Raw genomic sequence first — 19,668 nt, 5'->3', positions numbered from 1 at the left:
AATGAATCGATTAATAATCAGATAGCCAAAGATTCTTTAAAGAAGACTTTTTGTGAAGTTAAACCAAGTGAAAATAAAGCTTTTCCACTTAAGGAATGCTGGATAGAACATATTGACAAATTAAAAAGATTTATATCTTAAATCCAAAATGTTTACACATTTTTATTTTTTAAATTTTGGTATATTACGGCTCTAAGGGGGTCGCTTTGTTAGTTAAAGGCACATTTTAGAGTCTCTACACTCCAGTTTATGATTATTCGATTACTAAATTAGTTGACGATTATTTCAATAATCGATTAATCACGATTATTCCAATTAATTGTTTCAGCCCAAGTGCAATGAACACTCTTCCAAAAAAAAATTTTGTGTTGTAAAACTTACAAAAGGAATAGTTTAAGTGTGTGAGAAAAGGTTCAATTACAGTAAACATTTAACCAATGTAACCAAAAGTTTGGGATCCGTTGGTCAAGTGGAAGAAATCAATCCAGGCATCTTTAAAAAGCCTAGATCCAGGCCCTTTCTGAGTCAGCTCAGCTGTCAAACTGTAAGTGCTCTTACATTTTTCAAGAAAGGTATTCCTAAAATGTCCAATTCAATACATAAAATGGTAGACGAAGAAAAAGATCAGATTATCGTCACTATGATCATCAGGTTGAGGTAAAACTGAAATTTAAAAGTGCAGTTTCTATTTTTTTGTGCCTAATTTATATATGTATATATATATATATATATTTGTTTCATTTATTACAAATGATATTTGACCAGAAAAGAATAAAACAAACATAGAAGCAAACATGTTTTAATACTCTTCATTTCCTCTTAATAAATTCTCAAACAGCCCTTAAAAGTTGTGAAATTAATACTTTCCCTGACATCACATATAAAGCTTGACAAAAACACACACAAAGCCTTTGGAGAAGAACATAATCAAAAAACTAAAATAAATGAACTTATCAATGACATCCTGAAATTCACCAGTAAGTATTCAATGAGGATAGTTTGGTATAAATAACATCATCCTGTTGACTGGAAATTTAGGACCTTTTTTGGTTTTAATTTTCCTGATGGATATACAAAAATTAACATAAAAGATCAAATCCCCACCCTTCCCTTACCCTCACAAAACAGCACATCATAGAACACTTTCACAATCAAGACAACATGATGAAAATTTAGGACCTTTTATGTAAAAATAAAAAAGTGCTGCTCATATTACAAAAAAAATATACATGCAATTGTAAAGGAGTGAAAAGGGAAACAGTGCCACCATGTGGACATGATTAGACCTGCAGTAATGGGTTACTTAAGCAGTTTTGCAGAAAAAGACAATTCACTAAGATGTAACAAAACACTGGATTAGAGTAAAATAGATGATATGTAATCTTCTAAAATCTTTTGCTTCTCTCTAAAAACAGCCTCATCCCTCTTCAGGAGCACAATCTCATTCTCCAAACAGTGAATTTTAGCCACAGTGCTCTCCTCTCTGCGACCCAGTTCCAAAATCTTTGCGTGCAGACTCAAGATCTTAGTCAACTGCTCATCTTTGTCAGTGTCTGGTCTGCAGTACGAGTGCTCATGGACCAAAGTGTGCTCTCCATCACTTAGCCTTGTCTCTTCCAAAATGCTCCCTGGATGTTTGTCTTTAATCGATTCTAGATTCTGCTGTGATTGAAAGGAAATGCCACCTATATGCTTCTTGTTGGTGGAGGAAGGGCCAAGTGTTTCACATCCAAACAACTCCACGATGGAGTCAGTTTGCTCTTCAGAAGATATCGATGATGTGAGGCAGGATGCTGCTGAAACTCCACTGTCCAATGTTACCTGACAAACAGTAGTGCATGTCTCAAGGAGACTTGACGGACAAGAGATCGCAGACTCTGGTAAAAGAGGGACTTTGAGTAGTGTTGGCGACTGTTTTGTAACAGTATTGTCATTTAAGTCTGGCTGTGTTTCTGGGTACGTTTTCCTTAAAACAAGGGCAATCTTAGTGGGGACAGACTCTGAGTCCTTAGTCTCTGAAGGAAGTCCGTCTTTTGGACTCTGAAGGGAAACTTTGTTTTCACAATCCTTGGATGAAAGAGAATACCGCAGTTAAATCAGGTCACCACCATCAATATATCAATTGTGGATTTATGACACAGTAAATATCACATTTGTAACTCATGCTAGAAAACATATTTTTATCATTTGTAAAAGTTGCTACATACGTTCCCGGTGGAGGGGAAAAGGGTGGGGATGGCCGTATTCTTCAGGTATCGGATACCCCAGCGAATATCAAAGCAGTCCTCACTAAAATGCTCGCTGCATAGATACTGATGTCGACTCGGGGTCCATTCCCCCCTCCTCATGTTGTTCACCCATTTTTGGAGCCTGGGCTTGTCCTGCAAAGGGAAACTGTGAAAGAAGAGAAAAACAAAGGAACTTTATAAATCACTGCAAATATGATGAACTGTAATTAAATAAATCCTTATATGTACTATCCTGGATTTTCTTTCTTTTCTTTAACTTACAGATTTCTTCTAACTTAATATAAATGCAGGAGATAGAAGTATGGATTATATATTCCATCAGGAATTAAACCCATTGTTTTGGAAAACAAAGGATGCTTTAGGTCACTGGTGAGGCTTATTCAGAACATTTAACTTGCAAAAAATGCTTATATTCCATTTTAAATTTGCTTATCTGATTGGAATATTTGCATCCTCTCTGTTCGTACAGTGAATAAAAAGGCAATTCTATGTCTGCATCTATTTATAAAGCTACAAACATGATCAGGAAAGTGGGATCACGAGTCTTGGTTAAACATTGTGCTGGCATGATGGGATGGGGTTATCAGAAGGGGTTATTTTCATGTTAGATGTCATACGAGGATTCTGAGGGATATTGGCTGGGCCTGAAAGGCCCTGGAGACACAGAATTGGTTGACATAGCAACACACTAAGGCTGAAATCTGATTGGACAAAAAAATATGGAAGCAGTGCAGGTAACAGAAAAGCTACAAAATTAAGAGAATGGATTCTTTGAAATAAATTAATACAGTTGGATAGAAGAAAATTAAAGTTTAGGTTGTGAATATAGGTTAGTGTTTCTGACCAATTTTAGGCTGGCATTGGAGGCTTTGACCGCCCACCACTAGTCACATAAGTGGCGTTGATCCCACTGAATTTAGACGTCTTTCTAGCTCTGTGACAGTAGCAGAAAAATCTCAATGTTTTGCCAGGTTAAGAAAAGTGATCTCTATCATATGAAAGAACTGCTTATAAAGAATAAGAAAATGATCCAAGATCTCTGTGGACTTCATGAACATCTTGACAAATTGTTTTCTCAAATTACTCCAAATTAAACATCAGATGAAAGTTGAAAAGTCGTTAAGCAGAAAGTTTGAAAAAAGGATGAAGAAGCTTCAGCTAGAGCAAGATTTCCAGGTTATCATTGAGAAAATGGTCGCAGAAATGAAAAAATTTCAAGCTCCATCCCGAAGAAATGCTGAACTTCACAACCAGTGGAATCAATAGATCCGATGATATTGAAATGTAAGCACAAGCTTATGAAAATGTTGAGAAAAGGTAACAAGAATTTGGAAAAAGAAGCTAACAGGATGACAGGCAAACTTTCATATCAAACTAAAATAGCTAAGACATACAAAGAGGGAGAGAGTGGATTGCAGAGTTGGACAATGTTGACAGAACTTTAAATAAAAGATTCAGGATTTCAAAGCAACTTTTGAACCTTGGAACTGAATAAGTTTGCCACTTTAAACTAAGAGAAGCAAGAAAAAATTGTAAAAGGATTAAATTCTGCCATGAAGAAATTCAGTGACATGAAACAGAAACTTGATCCCTACTTAAGAAAAGATACAGGGCGAATTAAGACCTGTAAGGCTGGAAATCTAGAAAATGATATTTCTGGTTTGATAGCGGTAATTGAGACACACCAGCAAATTCAGTCACAAGACACAAAAAAAAAAGAAAATGCAGATTCTGAAGAAACAAAAATGGTCCCAGTCCTTGATCACAGGGCACCCCCGCCTGCTGACCAACTAATCAAGAAAAAAGAACCTTTAGAGTGAGGTTATAAGTATGACAAAAAGTGTAAGGAACCAGGTGTGTCAACTGTAAATGAAACACACCAACAGATCAAATCACAGCCGGAACATATGGAGATACAGATACTGAATCAGAGGATGCAACAAAAACTGAATCAGAGGATGCAACAGACTAAGATGCAGATAGATAGATAGATAGATGTACTTTATTTATCCCAAGCTGGGAAATTGCAGTGTAGCAGCAGCTTTACACATAGTGACAGTCACAACACAATAAGATAAGAAAAAAGTAAAAATAACATAACATCCACGCGTATTTACATAATAAGGGTAATTTACATAATAAGGGTGCAGTGAACAGCCCTGAGGTGCAGTGAACAGATTATAAATAAGTATTAAAATATGGAGTGCAGTACAGTACAGTGCTGGTTACTGTATGCTGAAACAAGAGTTTATTTTTTATTGTACAGTGTGATGGCATATGGTAGGAAAGATTTCCTGTATCTGTCCCTTCGACAGCGGAGCTGGAGCAGCCTGTGAGAAAAGGTGCTCCGCTGTCTGACCACTGTGTGGTGGAGAGGGTGCTGATCATTGTCAATGATGGATAAGAGTTTATTCAGCATTCTCCTCTCCACCACAGTCTCAAAAGACTCCAGCCTGAGTCCAAGTACAGAACCAGCCCTCCTGATGATTTTATCAAGTCTGTTGGTGTCGCTGGCTCTGATGCTGCTGCCCCAACACACAGCAGCAAAGAAAATGGTGCTGGCAACAACAGACTGGTAAAAGATCTCCAACATCTTGCTGCACACATTGAAGGATCTCAGCTTCCTCAAGAAATAGAGTCTGCTCATCCCCTTCTTGTACACAGCCTCAGAGTTAGACCTCCAGTCCAGTCTATTGTCAATTATCACTCCCAAGTATCTATAGTCCTCCACCTCCTCCACCACCTCCCCCCTAATCCGTAGTGGCTGTGAAGACCTCTTCTCTCTCCTGAAGTCAATCACCATCTCTCTGGTCTTGTTGACATTCAGCCTCAGGTGGTTCTGTTCGGACCACTCCACAAAGTTGTCCACCAGTGTCCTGTACTCCCCCTCCTCTCCCTCTCTTATACACCCTACAACAGCTGAGTCATCAGAAAACTTCTGCAGGTGACATGACTCAGAATTGTACTGAAAGTCAGTGGTGTATATGGTGAAGAGGAAGGGAGAGAGCACAGTTCCCTGTGGAGCCCCTGTATCACTGACCACCACATCAGACAGGACACTGCCCAGACGGACAAACTGATTCTGATGACATAAAGATTCTGATGACATAAAATAGTTTTTTCTTCACATCCTGTCCCTGATTATAATGAAATCATGCCTTTGGACGCAGGGGCGGGGCTAGATGGAGGGCCAGCCAATCATTGTCACCCCTACCGATTGTTTCCCCTCTAATACAGTGGCAGCAGTAATACCCTTAAGTGGAATATTCAAAACATTAAAAATGTTTGTGGTTAATTATACACATCAATACACTAACATCAAAGATGATAAGTACAGAATTCTTGCTCTTTTCAGAGCTAGATTTTGTGTTATATGGGGTAAAGAGAAAATTATGTGTCTGCAAGTCATCTGGGAGTCTTCAGTGAAATCAAAGATAACAATTTTTATAAAAACTTCTCAAATAATCAATTTATGTAGATATTAATGGTTGTAAATATTAATTTTATGCAGAATGTATATTGATACAAGTAGGTAAGTAATGACAATGTAAAAGATTTACGCCCCATAACTCAAAACTGAAGTTTTATCCACTACACCTTTAATTTAGACATTACAGATGTTTAAATATATGCAACTATTTGTTAGCAAAGGAAAGTATAGTTTGTCTTTATTTAGAAACTATGGATGTTTTGATCGTTATTTTTCCTGTTGGAAAAGGGTCGATTGACCCCGAGGTTCTGGTGCCTATCCGCTTTCGGCCACCCTTTCTGGCTACACCCCTGTTTCGACTAACGCAGCAAGACAAAAGAACCTTTAGAGTCAGGGTTTTTAAGATGTCTGACAAAGTGTGCGGGAACCAGGAATGTCAACGATGAATGAAAAACACATTTTTAATACTTAAAATATATTTATATCAGCTAACTGCTCCATTATTACAGAAGTTTGTCTCGAATTTGTACGAAAAAAGGCTGTTAAAAGAATCGCATGGTGAACATAAAGAACAATAAAGTCTAATGGCACTAGTCAAATCTGCAAAACCTATGCCTAAACAGACAGAAAACTTACGGATAGAAACTGATTCTCTTGTTGTGTTGTTTTGATAAAGTGCCCCCACGGTTTCGGCAAAGCTTTACTGCGCAGTAGCGTGGCATTTTTTCTTTAAAACAACATAAAGAGACCTATACATATGAGATAAAAACACTAAACACCACACGGTTATGGATTTTTTAACGCGAAAATTCTTAAAAATGTACACTTCCGGTTTATGGTTCCACAAGATGGAAGTGACGTTCCCAACATTAGTGGGTTGAATCCGTAGCAGGCAGCCGGGGAGTGACCTAGCTGGTAGAGACGTGGGGAGGAGATGTTTGCTGAGAAAGAGTGGCGAACTACCCGGATATAAAAGATAACCTCTATAATGTATTTATTTTTCGGATGTACTAGCTTACAGCCGAACAAAATTAAGTAAAATGTTGTGCTGAGTGACCCTAACGGATCTGAACAGGCAGGCCCCGCATGAGGTTTTGTTAAAAAAAACCGCCACACCGGCTGCCTAATGGTGCGCACCCTCCAAAATGTTACCTAACCGTTACCAGGCAGCTGTGAAGATTTTTTCATTTTTGTTTTTAAATAAAGCAGTTGCAAAACGATTGTAAAACGTTGGAACTGAAATATATATATATATATATATATATATATATATATATATATATATATATATATATATATATATATATATATATATATATACGTTTAAATCTACCCCATTCAAAATATTACATTTATCAGCTAAAACATTTTAAGACGTCTATAAAATTATTCATTAATGGATAAATAAAAATGGCGCCCGAAAACGGGATCAAAACGTCAGTAATAATCTTTGTATCCCTCTACTCTTTTAGTAAATTCTGAAGCTCCACGTGCGCACGGTTTCCACCAATCACAGCCTTCAGAGTCAGTGTGTTCGGAAACGGACCAATAGAAAAGCGAGTCGTGTTGTTGAGGCTCAGGAACGCTTTTCAGGCTACAGCTGCTGAGTTTCGTTTTGCATCAGCTGGAGCTGTTATCGGCGGTTGACATAAGTATCCCCGAGGCTGTCCGTCTCTTCTTTTGCAGGTAATTGCAGGTAAATGTTCCAACTCTCTGATAGGGAAATACAAACACTCTCTATATTATAGGAAGGCTTTATTTGTAAGTGTATGTATCAATAAAATAGTCTATTAGCCTACTATTTATAACGGAAAGTTTCTAGTCTGTTCTGGAGTGTACTCCTCATCAGCTTGTTATTTCTTCCGTTAAAACTAACCGAAGTATAGTGAAAATGCTTTTATTCTCAAAAGTAACCACTGTTTAAGCCAACTTTACGCATTCTGTCCTTCCTTTATAGCCAAAGGGTGTGATAACAGTAAGTATGGCCACAGCTCAGTCCATGCTGCTGCTTGCGGTCCACATTCTGCTCATCTCGGAGTTCATCCTGGCCAAAAGAGACTACTATGATATCCTGGGGGTCCCCAGAGATGCCACGGAGCGCCAGATCAAGAAGGCTTTCCACAAGCTGGCTCTGAAGTATCACCCTGACAGAAACAAGGGCGCAGACGCAGAGGCCAAGTTCAGAGAAATTGCAGAGGGTAAGCCAGTGATTCATCATGGCTTTTCTGTTATGTCAAGGAAGTGTTTTGTTTTCTAGTTGCCCTGCAAATATGTTGTGTTTGTGTTCCTCTTAGGTCTTTGGAAGGGTTTTTTTTTGTGTGTGTGTGTGTGTGTGTGTTTGATAATACATATATTTAGTATAAATAATACCAGCACTGAAACAATTAATCGGATTAATTGATTATTGCAATAATCGTCAACTACCTTAGTAATTGATTAATCGTTAACTGGAGTATAGAGACTCTAAAACATGCCTTTAGCTCGGAGATCTTCAACAGGGGGTCCAGGGAGGTACTGCATGGGGGTCACAAAAATTTTGGTTGATTAGACTTTTCTTTAAATACACATTAACGGGGATTCAACACACTGTAGTAAACAGATAAAAGGAGGCAGAAGATGTCTTTCAGTCATCAATGCACACATTTAGCGACACACAGGAGCACTTTTAAGCTGGGCACCGTTTCATTCACAACACCTGTCCCATCAACCAGGAATCAGAATCAGAAATACTTTCATAATCTAAAAGAGGAATTACTTTCATCGCCTTACTGTAATAGAGTGACTATAGGACCAGTTTGATAAAACACAATTTAATACAATATATATAACTAGGGGGTCCCAGCTCCATCTCGCTATTAGTTTGGAGGTCCTTGGCCTAGAAAACATTGAAGAACCCTGCTTTAGCTGATAGAGCCACATACTTAGAGCAGTAATTACATCAAAATTGTAAATAAAATATATAAACTTTTTGTATTTAAGATAAATAAATAAAAAAAGTTTTCATCCGTTAACCCACTATGTTCTATCCAGAACTCTTCAATTAGAAAAGTTTTAGTTTCACCTAGTTTCATTATGTAAAAAATCTTCTTTAAGGAACCTTTCACTGTCCGATTATTAATCGATTTATCATAAAAAATAATTGACTGCTTAATCCATTTGCAAAATAATTGTTAGTTGCAGCCCTAAATAATACACTTAATAACTAGTTCTTTTTTTTTTTATTTTATATAGGAAAATTTCATAAGAAAATGTAATAAACACAATCAGCTGCATTTACCCAAATGCATTTTGCCAGGCTTTAAAATAGATTTGGTCTGGCATGGGATTAGCATTTAGTTCTGGATAATCTTGATTTGAAAAAAAAAAAGTACCTCAGTTTTTATTTATCATGTTTTTTTTTATCTTTAAAGTGATTGGTGGTATATCATGTCTCTGAAGAAGACTTGCAGTAAGATGAGCTTTGTGTACTGTCCCTTGATTAATGATTAAGAATTAGCTGGAACTTCTGTTCTAAGCTGCTACAATCTCAATTCCTGTAAATTTTTCAAAAAATATTTATTTTTTTTTTTTTCAAAATTGGTTTCTTCTACCAGGATGTTCATCATATAAGCCTTTATCTTTGGCATAGTTACTATTGTAAATATAGAACAAGCCTAATAAATAAAAAAGATTTTTATGGGGGGAAAAAAAACAACAAATTAATCACAATTCCAGAAGAAACCCTTTTCGTAGTTTCACTAACTAGTATTTTTTTTTTTTACAAACATTTTTGCATATAAATATACACAAAACAATTTTACTATTGCATAATTTCAGAAAAACTGACTAATATTTACAACCCGTACCTGGAAAATTCTGGTAATTTAAAAGAGGAAATGTGTATAAACCCTATGATATTAACGCTACATGATCTTTAAAACGCATGTAGAGGAATTACTGTCAACAAGAATTAACTGTGATGTGTGTTATTGCTCAAAGATACACTATATTGCCAAAAGTATTTGCTCACCCATCCAAATTATTGGAATCAGGTGTTCCAATCACTTCCATGGCCACAGGTGTATAAATTCAAGCACCTAGGCATGCAGACTGTTTTTACAAACATTTGTGAAAGAATGGGTCGCTCTCAGGAGCTCAGTGAATTCCAGCGTGGAACTGTGATAGGATGCCACCTGTGCAACAAATCCAGTCGTGAAATTTCCTCGCTCCTAAATATTCCACAGTCAACTGTCAGCTGTATTATAAGAAAATGGAAGTGTTTGGGAACGACAGCAACTCAGCCACGAAGTGGTAGGCCACGTAAACTGACGGAGCGGGGTCAGCGGATGCTGAAGCGCATAGTGCGAAGAGGTCGCCAACTTTCTGCAGAGTCAATCACTACAGACCTCCAAACTTCATGTGGCCTTCAGATTAGCTCAAGAACAGTGCGCAGAGAGCTTCATGGAATGGGTTTCCATGGTCGAGCAGCTGCATCCAAGCCATACATCACCAAGTGCAATGCAAAGCGTCGGATGCGGTGGTGTAAAGCACGCCGCCACTGGACTCTAGAGCAGTGGAGACGCGTTCTCTGGAGTGACGAATCGCGCTTCTCCATCTGGCAATCTGATGGACGGGTCTGGGTTTGGCGGTTGCCAGGAGAACGGTACTTGTCTGACTGCATTGTGCCAAGTGTAAAGTTTGGTGGAGGGGGGATTATGGTGTGGGGTTGTTTTTCAGGAGCTGGGCTTGGCCCCTTAGTTCCAGTGAAAGGAACTCTGAATGCTTCAGCATACCAAGACATTTTGGACAATTCCATGCTCCCAACTTTGTGGGAACAGTTTGGAGCTGGCCCCTTCCTCTTCCAACATGACTGTGCACCAGTGCACAAAGCAAGGTCCATAAAGACATGGATGACAGAGTCTGGTGTGGATGAACTTGACTGGCCTGCACAGAGTCCTGACCTCAACCCGATAGAACACCTTTGGGATGAATTAGAGCGGAGACTGAGAGCCAGGCCTTCTCGTCCAACATCAGTGTGCGACCTCACAAATGCGCTTCTGGAAGAATGGTCAAAAATTCCCATAAACACACTCCTAAACCTTGTGGACAGCCTTCCCAGAAGAGTTGAAGCTGTTCTAGCTGCAAAGGGTGGACTGACGTCATATTGAACCCTATGGATTAGGAACGGGATGTCACTTAAGCTCATATGTGAGTCAAGGCAGGTGAGCAAATACTTTTGGCAATATAGTGTAATAGGAAATATCTGAGTATGAAGAAAAGAAGTGGGTTTCTTTGTAATCTCATTTTGCTGCAACGTTTTTACTAACTTTAAGGGTTTTAAATTACATTACAACCACAAACTTTAATGTTTAATTTTACAGATAAGTTTGTTTTTCACTTTTAAGTGAAAGGAAAGGATCAATAGTTTTATTAAAACCTCATTAATTGAAACTTTTGGAAACAAAATGGCCAAACTAACTTGATTCATTAGATTAAGTCTTACTAGTATCAATAATTACATAAAAATTGTGAAAAAATATAAAGATAAAATAAAAAAGTAGCATTGTTTTATCTTTTTTTTTGTTTTGTTTTTATGAGTTTTTCTAGAATATGTAAAGCAGCAGACTTTTGAGTCTGGAAAGCTAGCAGTCCATCGGTCAGCCAGTTAAAGCCTGAAGCTGCTCCAAGTGTTTTTAATTTCACCGCCTATAAGCTGAACTCAACTGACAGCAGGACAGCAGCAACAATCTGCCGTAGTGACAGGGTGAAAACACGCAAAGCAGAGAGGGGTAATGTTAAATTCGCAGGTACTAAATCTTCAACTGTGCCCCAACTCCAAACCCACTCCCATCACTTGAACCTACTTTTCAGACTTTATCCCTGTTATATCTTATTATTAAAGACACTTTTATAAAACTCAAACAGCAGCTGTCAGGATAGATACCTCTGCAGCATTGGGTCCACTAGCCATAGGCTACCACTGCAGGTCCAAACCTGCAGAGAAATGGTCTATTTCTTACCATGATTCCCCTTTTCCACGGCAGGCAGTCAGGTTATCCTAAGGTCCGAGCTCTCCCTCACCATCCTGCAGGTTTTATTCCAGAAATGTCCGGTCTCTCTGATGTCTTCACTCAGCACAGAAATCTAAATGTGCCAAACATTGGTAATAGACAATCCGTCACTGTGGGCATCGGGGACCAGCATCCACACCTGGTAGCGTTGCCAACCCTCTATGCCCAAAACACATGTACCAGTATTAGTTGTTTTTTTTACCCTAGCAGGTCCAGATGACCATATCTATGTGGAACCAGTGGTGTGCCGGCAGTCTGTGCATTGCCTCACGATAGGGCGGATAGTCAGGAAACACTGCCCTTTCTCTCCTTACTAAGGTTTGAGTTTAAAGCCGAATGGGCTCAAAAGCATAAGCAATGGGATTTAGACACTCAAGGGTCCTTTCAGCTTCATCTTCCATCAAACCTAAATTTGTGTTTTACCGTTTTGAGGTATCGCCTTATATCCTACGCAGTCAACTGCTAGCTGAAGCATCAACCATCCCTGTGACATCACCACTGTGATCTGGTTCTGCTGGAGCTTTCTTCCTGTTAAAAGGGAGTTTTTCTTTCCCACTGTCGCTACAAGCATGTTTAGTGTGAGATGACACTTGTTGTGAATTGGTGCTATATATTTACATAAATTGAATTGAATTGACCACCACTACTGCAACATGGTGGCGCCTTGCCAAAAAATTATAAAAATCTTTTTATAAAAAAAGAAAAAAAATGTTTTTTTAATTTTCCACTTATATTTTTCACATTTGTAATATTATTATTGATAATAGTAAGACACAATCTCGTGAATTAACTTGCTGTGGTTAACCATTTTATTTCCACTTAAAATCTAGTGACACATTATGTTAAACTAAAGATTCTTACCTGAAATCTGTTTCTCTTTCAGCTTATGAGACATTATCAGACGATAAGAGAAGGAGAGAATATGACCAGCTTGGCCACGCTGCCTCATCAGGAGAGGCTTTCAGAGGAAGTGGAGCTGGCGGCAGCAGCGGCGGGGACTACAACTTTAGACAGCACTACCAGTCCTTCAATTTTAAATTTGATGACATCTTCAAAGACTTTGACCCTTTTGGTCAACAACAGCGACACCAACACCAGTTTCACTCTCATAATCAGGCACACCAGAAGAGACACTTTGATAGTCACTTCCAGGCTCATAAGGAGTCTATGAACAGGCAGCAGAGAGCGTTTCAGCAGCGGGGCTTCGGCGGAGGACTGTTTGATGACATGTTTGAGGACTTGGAAAAAATGTTTTCCTTCAACACGCACGCTTCCAGGACTGAGAGCAGATTTCAAGGCTCGGCGAAGCATCAGTGCAGGACGGTGACTGAGCGGAGGGGGAGCATGGTGACCACCTTCACCGACTGCTCCTGAGTTGAGAAGAAAAAACACTCTCCGCACAAATTTCAGTTACGGTGTTGAAATCAGATGTTAATTTATCACTTGGTTTGGCTTTTGTAATTCTTTGCGTATTTCTCTATCAACAAATTTCCAAGCTAGTTATGCAAGCAGCTGTTCTGAAGCAATAACTCAACCACTTTATTGTTTATTGCATGGGAATAAGTCGTAGGACCATCCAATTATCTCTCCACTATTCATCTTTTCTTGTTCATTGTGTTTGCTTCGGTTTATGACTGCATGGCCTGACACTCACGAAAAATTGAAATGATTGCTCTTTTTTCTGTTAGGAGCAGAAAGGCAAAAAAAAACTTCTCAGAATATATCTTTAATACAGCAGTTAATCAAGCAATGCACGTGTACTTTCAAACTTTGAATAGATCACAAATGAACATCTACTGTATTTTACTGCATAGAACTTTCAGGAAATTTAGCTGCGGTCACACGCTGGAAAGTGTGCAGGATGGCCACCATCAACTGTTACCTCATTTTAAGTTTCTTTCTGTAGGAATGCATCTCCCATCACTCAGTCAGGGTAGGAGCCTAACATCAGTCCCATGATAAAGACTGGGAAAGCGAGCAGCAGGCAGCTTATAGTGTTGCTACAGTAACTCATTTCTCAGTCAAGCTGGAAGGTCTGACAAGTTAAGTTTCCCAAACTGATAAGAATGTGCAATATTTAGCACCTTTGATCTTCATGTTGCCTATGATTGAAAGACAGTGCTCTGCAAATGTCATTGTCTAACGTCTGCACTTTGTGTATGATAAGTGTGTATGTGTGTGTGCTGAGTGTGGATTGCAAAATGTTTTAAAAAGTAATTAAAACATGAGAGATCATATATGTGTTTGTATGTTTTTTTCCCCTCTAACCAAAAAAACAATTGTACACATTGCATAAAAATCCTCTATAAGAATTTAGAAATATTTGCTAATTCTGGCATTAAATGAAGATACAACTATAGGGTAGGGAAAAAAGTCAGGTATATTTTTATGCTATTAATTTTATTTTTTTACCTCTGGGAAAATATGTGTTATTACTCTATGTTCAAGCTACTCGTTGTTCCAGAACATACCACTAGAGGTCGCAGTTTTCCAAACCTTAGCATTGCTTTATCTGGAAAAAACCCTTTTAAAAGAGGAAGGTGGTGCCTGGTGATCCTAAACAAATATCAAAACATAAAAATCACGTTACATTATTGTTTTTCTCCAATGTTTTGTCTATTTCACTTAGTATGGCAGACTTATATTTTAACTCATGTTTAATTTCTGATTTCTTTTAGTTGGTCAGGAAAGCTCGGATATATATTTAACCATGACCAAATAAGGGCAATAAAATACAAGTAGCTCTCATTTTGTAAAGCTAAGGAGATGTTTTAATAGAAACATAAGTGAAGTTCAACTTCTAAGCCTCCTCTGTGCTCAGATCTTTCTGCTTTTCTTCTTCTAACCAGAAAGGATGAAATTATCTGAAGGAACTGCACATGACCAAGAGGAAGAACTTTTAGCCTCAAACCATTACAGCTGATTGCACATGAGTTTTAACCTTAAAATCTGGTTATATAAAAAAAAAAGAAATAGGAAGGTCTATGAAAACTGCTTAGTCATCCACACTGTGCCACACCTAAACACAGTTCAGTTAAAGTAAACCAGATAAGGTTGCCACTGCAGATTTTACCTCCTTTCTGGAGTAATTGCGGAGTCATTACAGATCTGCAAACAGGCACTTGATTAATAAAAAACGTCAGAACACACAGTAAAATTCAGGAAAGTGTCATCGAATCAAAGCTGGGACATTTCTACCCACAAACCAGTAATCAATCCAAAATGGAAAAAAAGGTTTGTTTGTTTTTTGACAAAAGCTAAAAATACTTCCAAACTCAAAAACAAGACCATAGATTCTAGTTTGTTTACATTTTGTTCTTTAAGCAACAAATCTGAAAACATGCATACATAACTCAATGCAACCATTAGAAATGTCTTAAACCATGAACATAAGCAGACTGGGTGCTAAAGCAACAGATTTCTGCTAAATCATCCTTCCTCGAATTTATTCCTGATTAAACATTCATAAATCAGGTGACCCACATTTATTATCAGGTATGGCGCATCTACAGCAACAGTTACCCTTCTACATTTGCTGCACATCAATCTACAGGATTAGCTGAGCTATGACGAAACCTTGCATTATTTTTCTGTCGAGTCATGGGATGACTTTGATTTCAGCAAATGTCATGATCCGTTTCGCCCGCACACCTACGCTGGTCGTAACAGTTGTGAGTCTGTCAATCTTTTACCAGGAGCTGGCACATAAAGATGCAGAATAAGTGGTGACATCACAGGTGGACCTGGGTTAAACTCAAATAACTTGTGGCCTCATGCCCGTTAGATATCAACATGGCTTACTTTTTAGACATTTAATTGCCTTATGTTGCGTAAACCCAGTATGTGTGTAATTGCCTGTATGCCCTCTAGAACTTGTTCTAGAAAGGTCAGAACCTTGCAATTGGACCCAAATATATCTTGTGTTTTTGCATGAAATTCTAACCAAATTGCACCATTAAATCTTCTGCATGGTGTTATTGTTTTAATTTAAACTGTTTTCTAAATAGAAACCCTTTGGCGTTTACCATAGGGTTGCAGGTCAGGCCAGAGGGGTTAGCTACCATCGAGCCGGTCAGTAAAGCAATGAGGGAAACTGGGGAGCATGACTGCGCTTCCAGCGGATACCAGAGTGCATCAACTGACTTGGATCGGAATATAATTTTAGTTATGTTTACACCCCTGTAGTAGAATTGAAAATTTCGCAAAGAGAGGCTGATGTAGAACTTACAATTCTGAAGTATTTTTTTTGTTTGTTTAACCCTAGGTGTTTTGCCATTCTACAAAAAATTGAGAAATAGTTTAACGTTTAAGAAAACTTTTTGGCAAAAATATAGAAATGCATTGAGTATTTATTCTCCCAAACAAGGAGAGGGAGGGAACCCCATTTTTGAAATTCTGTCTCAATCTCAAATCCTCACAATAAAGATAATTAAAAGACCTGGCTATGTTAAAAACCAAGGCACTTAAATCCAAAAGGATTAAATTTGAAAGGAATCTCCAAGTGGAAGGGCTGCATCGCTAGCTTATTGACAGGATAGCATTCACTCTTGGCAACATTAATTTTATACCCTGAAAACTGACCTAATCTATGAAAGAATGAGACAATAGAGGGGCAGACTCTTACTGGATCTGTTACATATAATCACTTTTTTTTAGTAATCAATGTGGGAGTCTGTGCAAACCAGCCCAGTTTGCAGCATCGCTTAGTGTTATTCTTCACTTTGTCCCTTTACTGGAGAAAACCAAGAACTAAGCTGTTCATGCAGTAATACTTTTGGACTCTCTGTCTACCTATCAGAATGTTTTCCAGTCTTAATGCTTCTGTCTTTAATTATGTTTCTTAAGAAAGAAATTGTCTTCTTAAAATATTATCCAAAAGCTCCTGGCCTTTGGCTTCTATTTTATTCCATTGCAGTGTGTTTCACTCCTTTTTCACTACCATTGAAAAGTAATCCTGACTCAGAAAACGATGTCTTTACCCAATCCTTTTCCAGATGAAGCTATTGACAGAGCTGTTGCTGCTGTTTTCTTAAAGTAAACTCTTTTCTTAATTTACACTCTCTTTTTAATGTAAACTCTTCTAATGCTGACGGTGGTGGAGCGTCTGGACAGCTTTAAGTTCCTTAGAGTCCACATCTCTGAAGACCAGACCTGGATGACCAGCCACTCCAAACTCATCAAATAGACGCACAATGAGGAGCCTCATGAGGAGCCTGAAGAAGAACCATCTATCCTCATGAACTTCTACCGCTGCACCATCGAGTTTGGTAGGGGAATTGCTCTGCCTCGGACAGAAAGGCATTGCAGAGGGTGGTGAAAAGTGTCAGCGCATTGCCGGGGCACTGCTCCATGTAATCAAGGACATCTACAGGAAGCTGTGTGTGAAAAGGGCTAGAAAAATCACAAAAGACTCCACTGACTCTGAACATACACTCTCCTGACTCCTGCCCTCTGGTAGACGTTAAAGAAGCCTAAAGACTAGAACTACAAGGCACAGGAACAGCTTCTTCCCCATAGCTGTCATGCTCCTGAACGCCTCCTGACACCAACTACAAGGACTGCACGCACCCCCTCCACACACAAACACACACACAAAACAATAACATATGGACTATCCTTACACACGCATCCAAAGATCCAACACCACTTACATGCACTTCTCAACTATAGCTCTATATAATCTGCAACTCTTTGATCTACTATTATCTATCATTATTTATGCCCAATTTATATATATATATATATATATATATATATATATATATATATATATATATATATATATATATATATATATATATATATATATATATATATATATATATATATATATATATATATATATATATATATATATATATATATTAAAGATAACTCTTCCTCACCCATACCAGAAGCCTGGGAGCTTGAGGGTTCTGCACTGTATCTTTGCTGTTCTTAGAAACTGCCCTCTTGGATTCGGTCCAGAGAACTGGATCTCTGGACCGAGATGTCTGATGTATTTTCATGGATCTGCTTTAACCAATCTTCAAGCTTGGGGGTCAGTGCCCCGAGGGCCCCAATGATCACGGGTACCACTGATGCCTTGACCTTCCAGGTTTTGTCCAACTCTTCTCTAACCCCCCTGGAATTTCTCTAGTTTTTCGTATTCTTTTTTCCTGATGTTGCAGTCACTTGGTGTTGCTATGTCAACCACAACGGCTTTCATCTGCTTTTCGTCCACCACCACAATGTCCGGTTGGTTTGCCATTACCATTTAGTCTGTCTGTAACTGGAAGTCCCACAGGATCTTGGCTTGGTCATTCTCTACCATCTTTGGAGGTATTTCCCACTTTGACCTTGGGGTTTCCAGCCCATACTCTGCACAGATGTTCCTGTGCACTATTCCATCCACTTTTTAAGCTTTCCCTGCCAGCATATTACACCCTGTAGTTATGTGCTGGATTGTCTAAGGGGCCTCTTTGCACAGTCTGCACCTGTGTTTATTTATTTTAAAGGCTCTTACAATCACTCTGTTTTTAAATACCATTCAGAGTCAATACATACTGTACATAGTCTCTATGCACATATAAATATTTATATCCTGTATAGCACTTCTGGATGGATGCAAACTACATTTCCGTGCTTGTACTTCTGACAGTGTAATGACACTCAAGTTGAATTCTATTCAACTTGAGTTCTTTTTCCATAGAAAGTACTTCTAGGCAAAAGCTGTACAATTTATATGCGTCTCTATCTTGGATAAAGGTTGACTGAAGCCTCATGCATTGACTGAGCTACTTCAGCCACCTCAGTGTGCTCTTGGAGTTCCTCTATTTTTTAATCCAGTTAGTTATGGTAAACAGACGCTCAGATCAGACCTTTCATTTGACTTTTCCTTATGTTTCAAAGCTGTGCTTATATTCCACTGTCGCCACATGCTTTCTTCATATAAGGGACTGCTCAACTCAACAAAACAGGATTGTCTCACTTTGATACATGGCAAGCAGACTCTTTTTATTCTATTTTTTGTTTACTTGATATAAAGTTTAGATATATGAATATACCAGGTAATGTAGATCAATATAGACTGAATTTGAACCAGGCTGCTTTCAGTTTGATAGAACTGAGAATTTGAGGGTAATTTCAGGGTCCCTTTGTTATCATTTCAAACTAATTGTGGAATACAAAATAAAAAATATACAGCACCAAGCTTTTCTTTTTCAAACTCGGCCTTGGCAAACATGAATGGTACGAGTATACTGACGCTGCAGTAAACACGGTACCACAGAGAGATAACAAAAGCTGTATAATCATATCCTCTTTAATAATTACCTACCAACGTCACTCTGTACAACACTTTACAGCTTCAAATCTGATAGCCATGTTGAAGACATGCATAATGTCCATGATTATCAGGAGTAACTTTTCAACACATTATAAATTACTAGAATCACTATCTGTCCAGTCATCCCATTTTAATGTCTATCCCTGATCAGCTTGATGTATTTTATAGATCTTTGGGGAGTTGTTTGTCTCCTGTTCTGCCAACTCATGATGAAAAACCATATAGGTTATATTTTGTACCCAATGCTCCTATATTTCCATTGTTTTTTAGCACAGCAATGCAAATAAAATAATTTTATCTCAGATCCATTGCATAAAACTCAATCATATAAAAAGAAAGCATTTTAAGACTGCAGCTTATGAAAGTAGGGCATTCTGATTTTTTATTTAAGTTCTAATCAACATGACTTGAGTATCCAACCAGATTTATAGCACCTATATGTTTTTTATATTGATTAATAAATTAAGGTTCTTTTTTTTCTTCCCCCAATTAGCACACAAAAATAAGCCCATCTATACAGTCACACCCTAATTCAGATTATTCCCCACTGCACCACACAAGGCCAAATGTCCACGTTTACTTAACTCCTCCCATTTCAAAATCAGATAAAAA

At 38.2% G+C, this 19,668-nt stretch overlaps 2 protein-coding genes across 4 annotated transcripts; one reads left to right on the top strand and one right to left on the bottom strand.

Moving 5' to 3' along the window:
* Window positions 1–759: 759 nt before the first annotated feature.
* On the bottom strand, window positions 760–6,519 carry LOC119795731 (THAP domain-containing protein 5-like). 2 transcript variants are annotated; one of them, XM_038303892.1, is made up of 3 exons: window positions 6,316–6,519; window positions 2,208–2,394; window positions 760–2,067 (listed from the first exon to the last, which is right to left on the bottom strand). In XM_038303892.1, exons 1-3 carry the CDS (start codon window positions 6,399–6,401, stop codon window positions 1,357–1,359), a joined length of 984 nt encoding a protein of 327 aa, XP_038159820.1. In that variant the 5' UTR covers window positions 6,402–6,519; the 3' UTR covers window positions 760–1,356. The 2 variants fall into 2 exon arrangements, with proteins under 2 accessions (XP_038159820.1, XP_038159821.1); XM_038303893.1 differs by having other exon boundaries at window positions 2,208–2,397; window positions 6,317–6,449.
* A 706-nt stretch (window positions 6,520–7,225) lies between these two features.
* On the top strand, window positions 7,226–13,966 carry LOC119795730 (dnaJ homolog subfamily B member 9-like). Of its 2 annotated transcripts, none has more exons than XM_038303891.1 (3): window positions 7,226–7,365; window positions 7,637–7,877; window positions 12,613–13,966. In XM_038303891.1, the coding sequence occupies exons 2-3, from the start codon at window positions 7,661–7,663 to the stop codon at window positions 13,101–13,103; spliced, it is 708 nt and encodes a 235-aa protein (XP_038159819.1). In that variant the 5' UTR covers window positions 7,226–7,365; window positions 7,637–7,660; the 3' UTR covers window positions 13,104–13,966. The 2 variants fall into 2 exon arrangements, with proteins under 2 accessions (XP_038159819.1, XP_038159818.1); XM_038303890.1 differs by having other exon boundaries at window positions 7,245–7,375.
* Window positions 13,967–19,668: the final 5,702 nt, after the last annotated feature.

The sequence above is a fragment of the Cyprinodon tularosa genome, unplaced genomic scaffold (assembly GCF_016077235.1).
Source record: "Cyprinodon tularosa strain WSP-4 unplaced genomic scaffold, ASM1607723v1 ctg520, whole genome shotgun sequence".
In the NCBI taxonomy this organism is placed as follows: domain Eukaryota; kingdom Metazoa; phylum Chordata; class Actinopteri; order Cyprinodontiformes; family Cyprinodontidae; genus Cyprinodon; species Cyprinodon tularosa.
The sequence above is the reverse complement of the archived record's forward strand: the minus strand, read 5'-3'. Positions and strand labels throughout refer to the sequence as shown.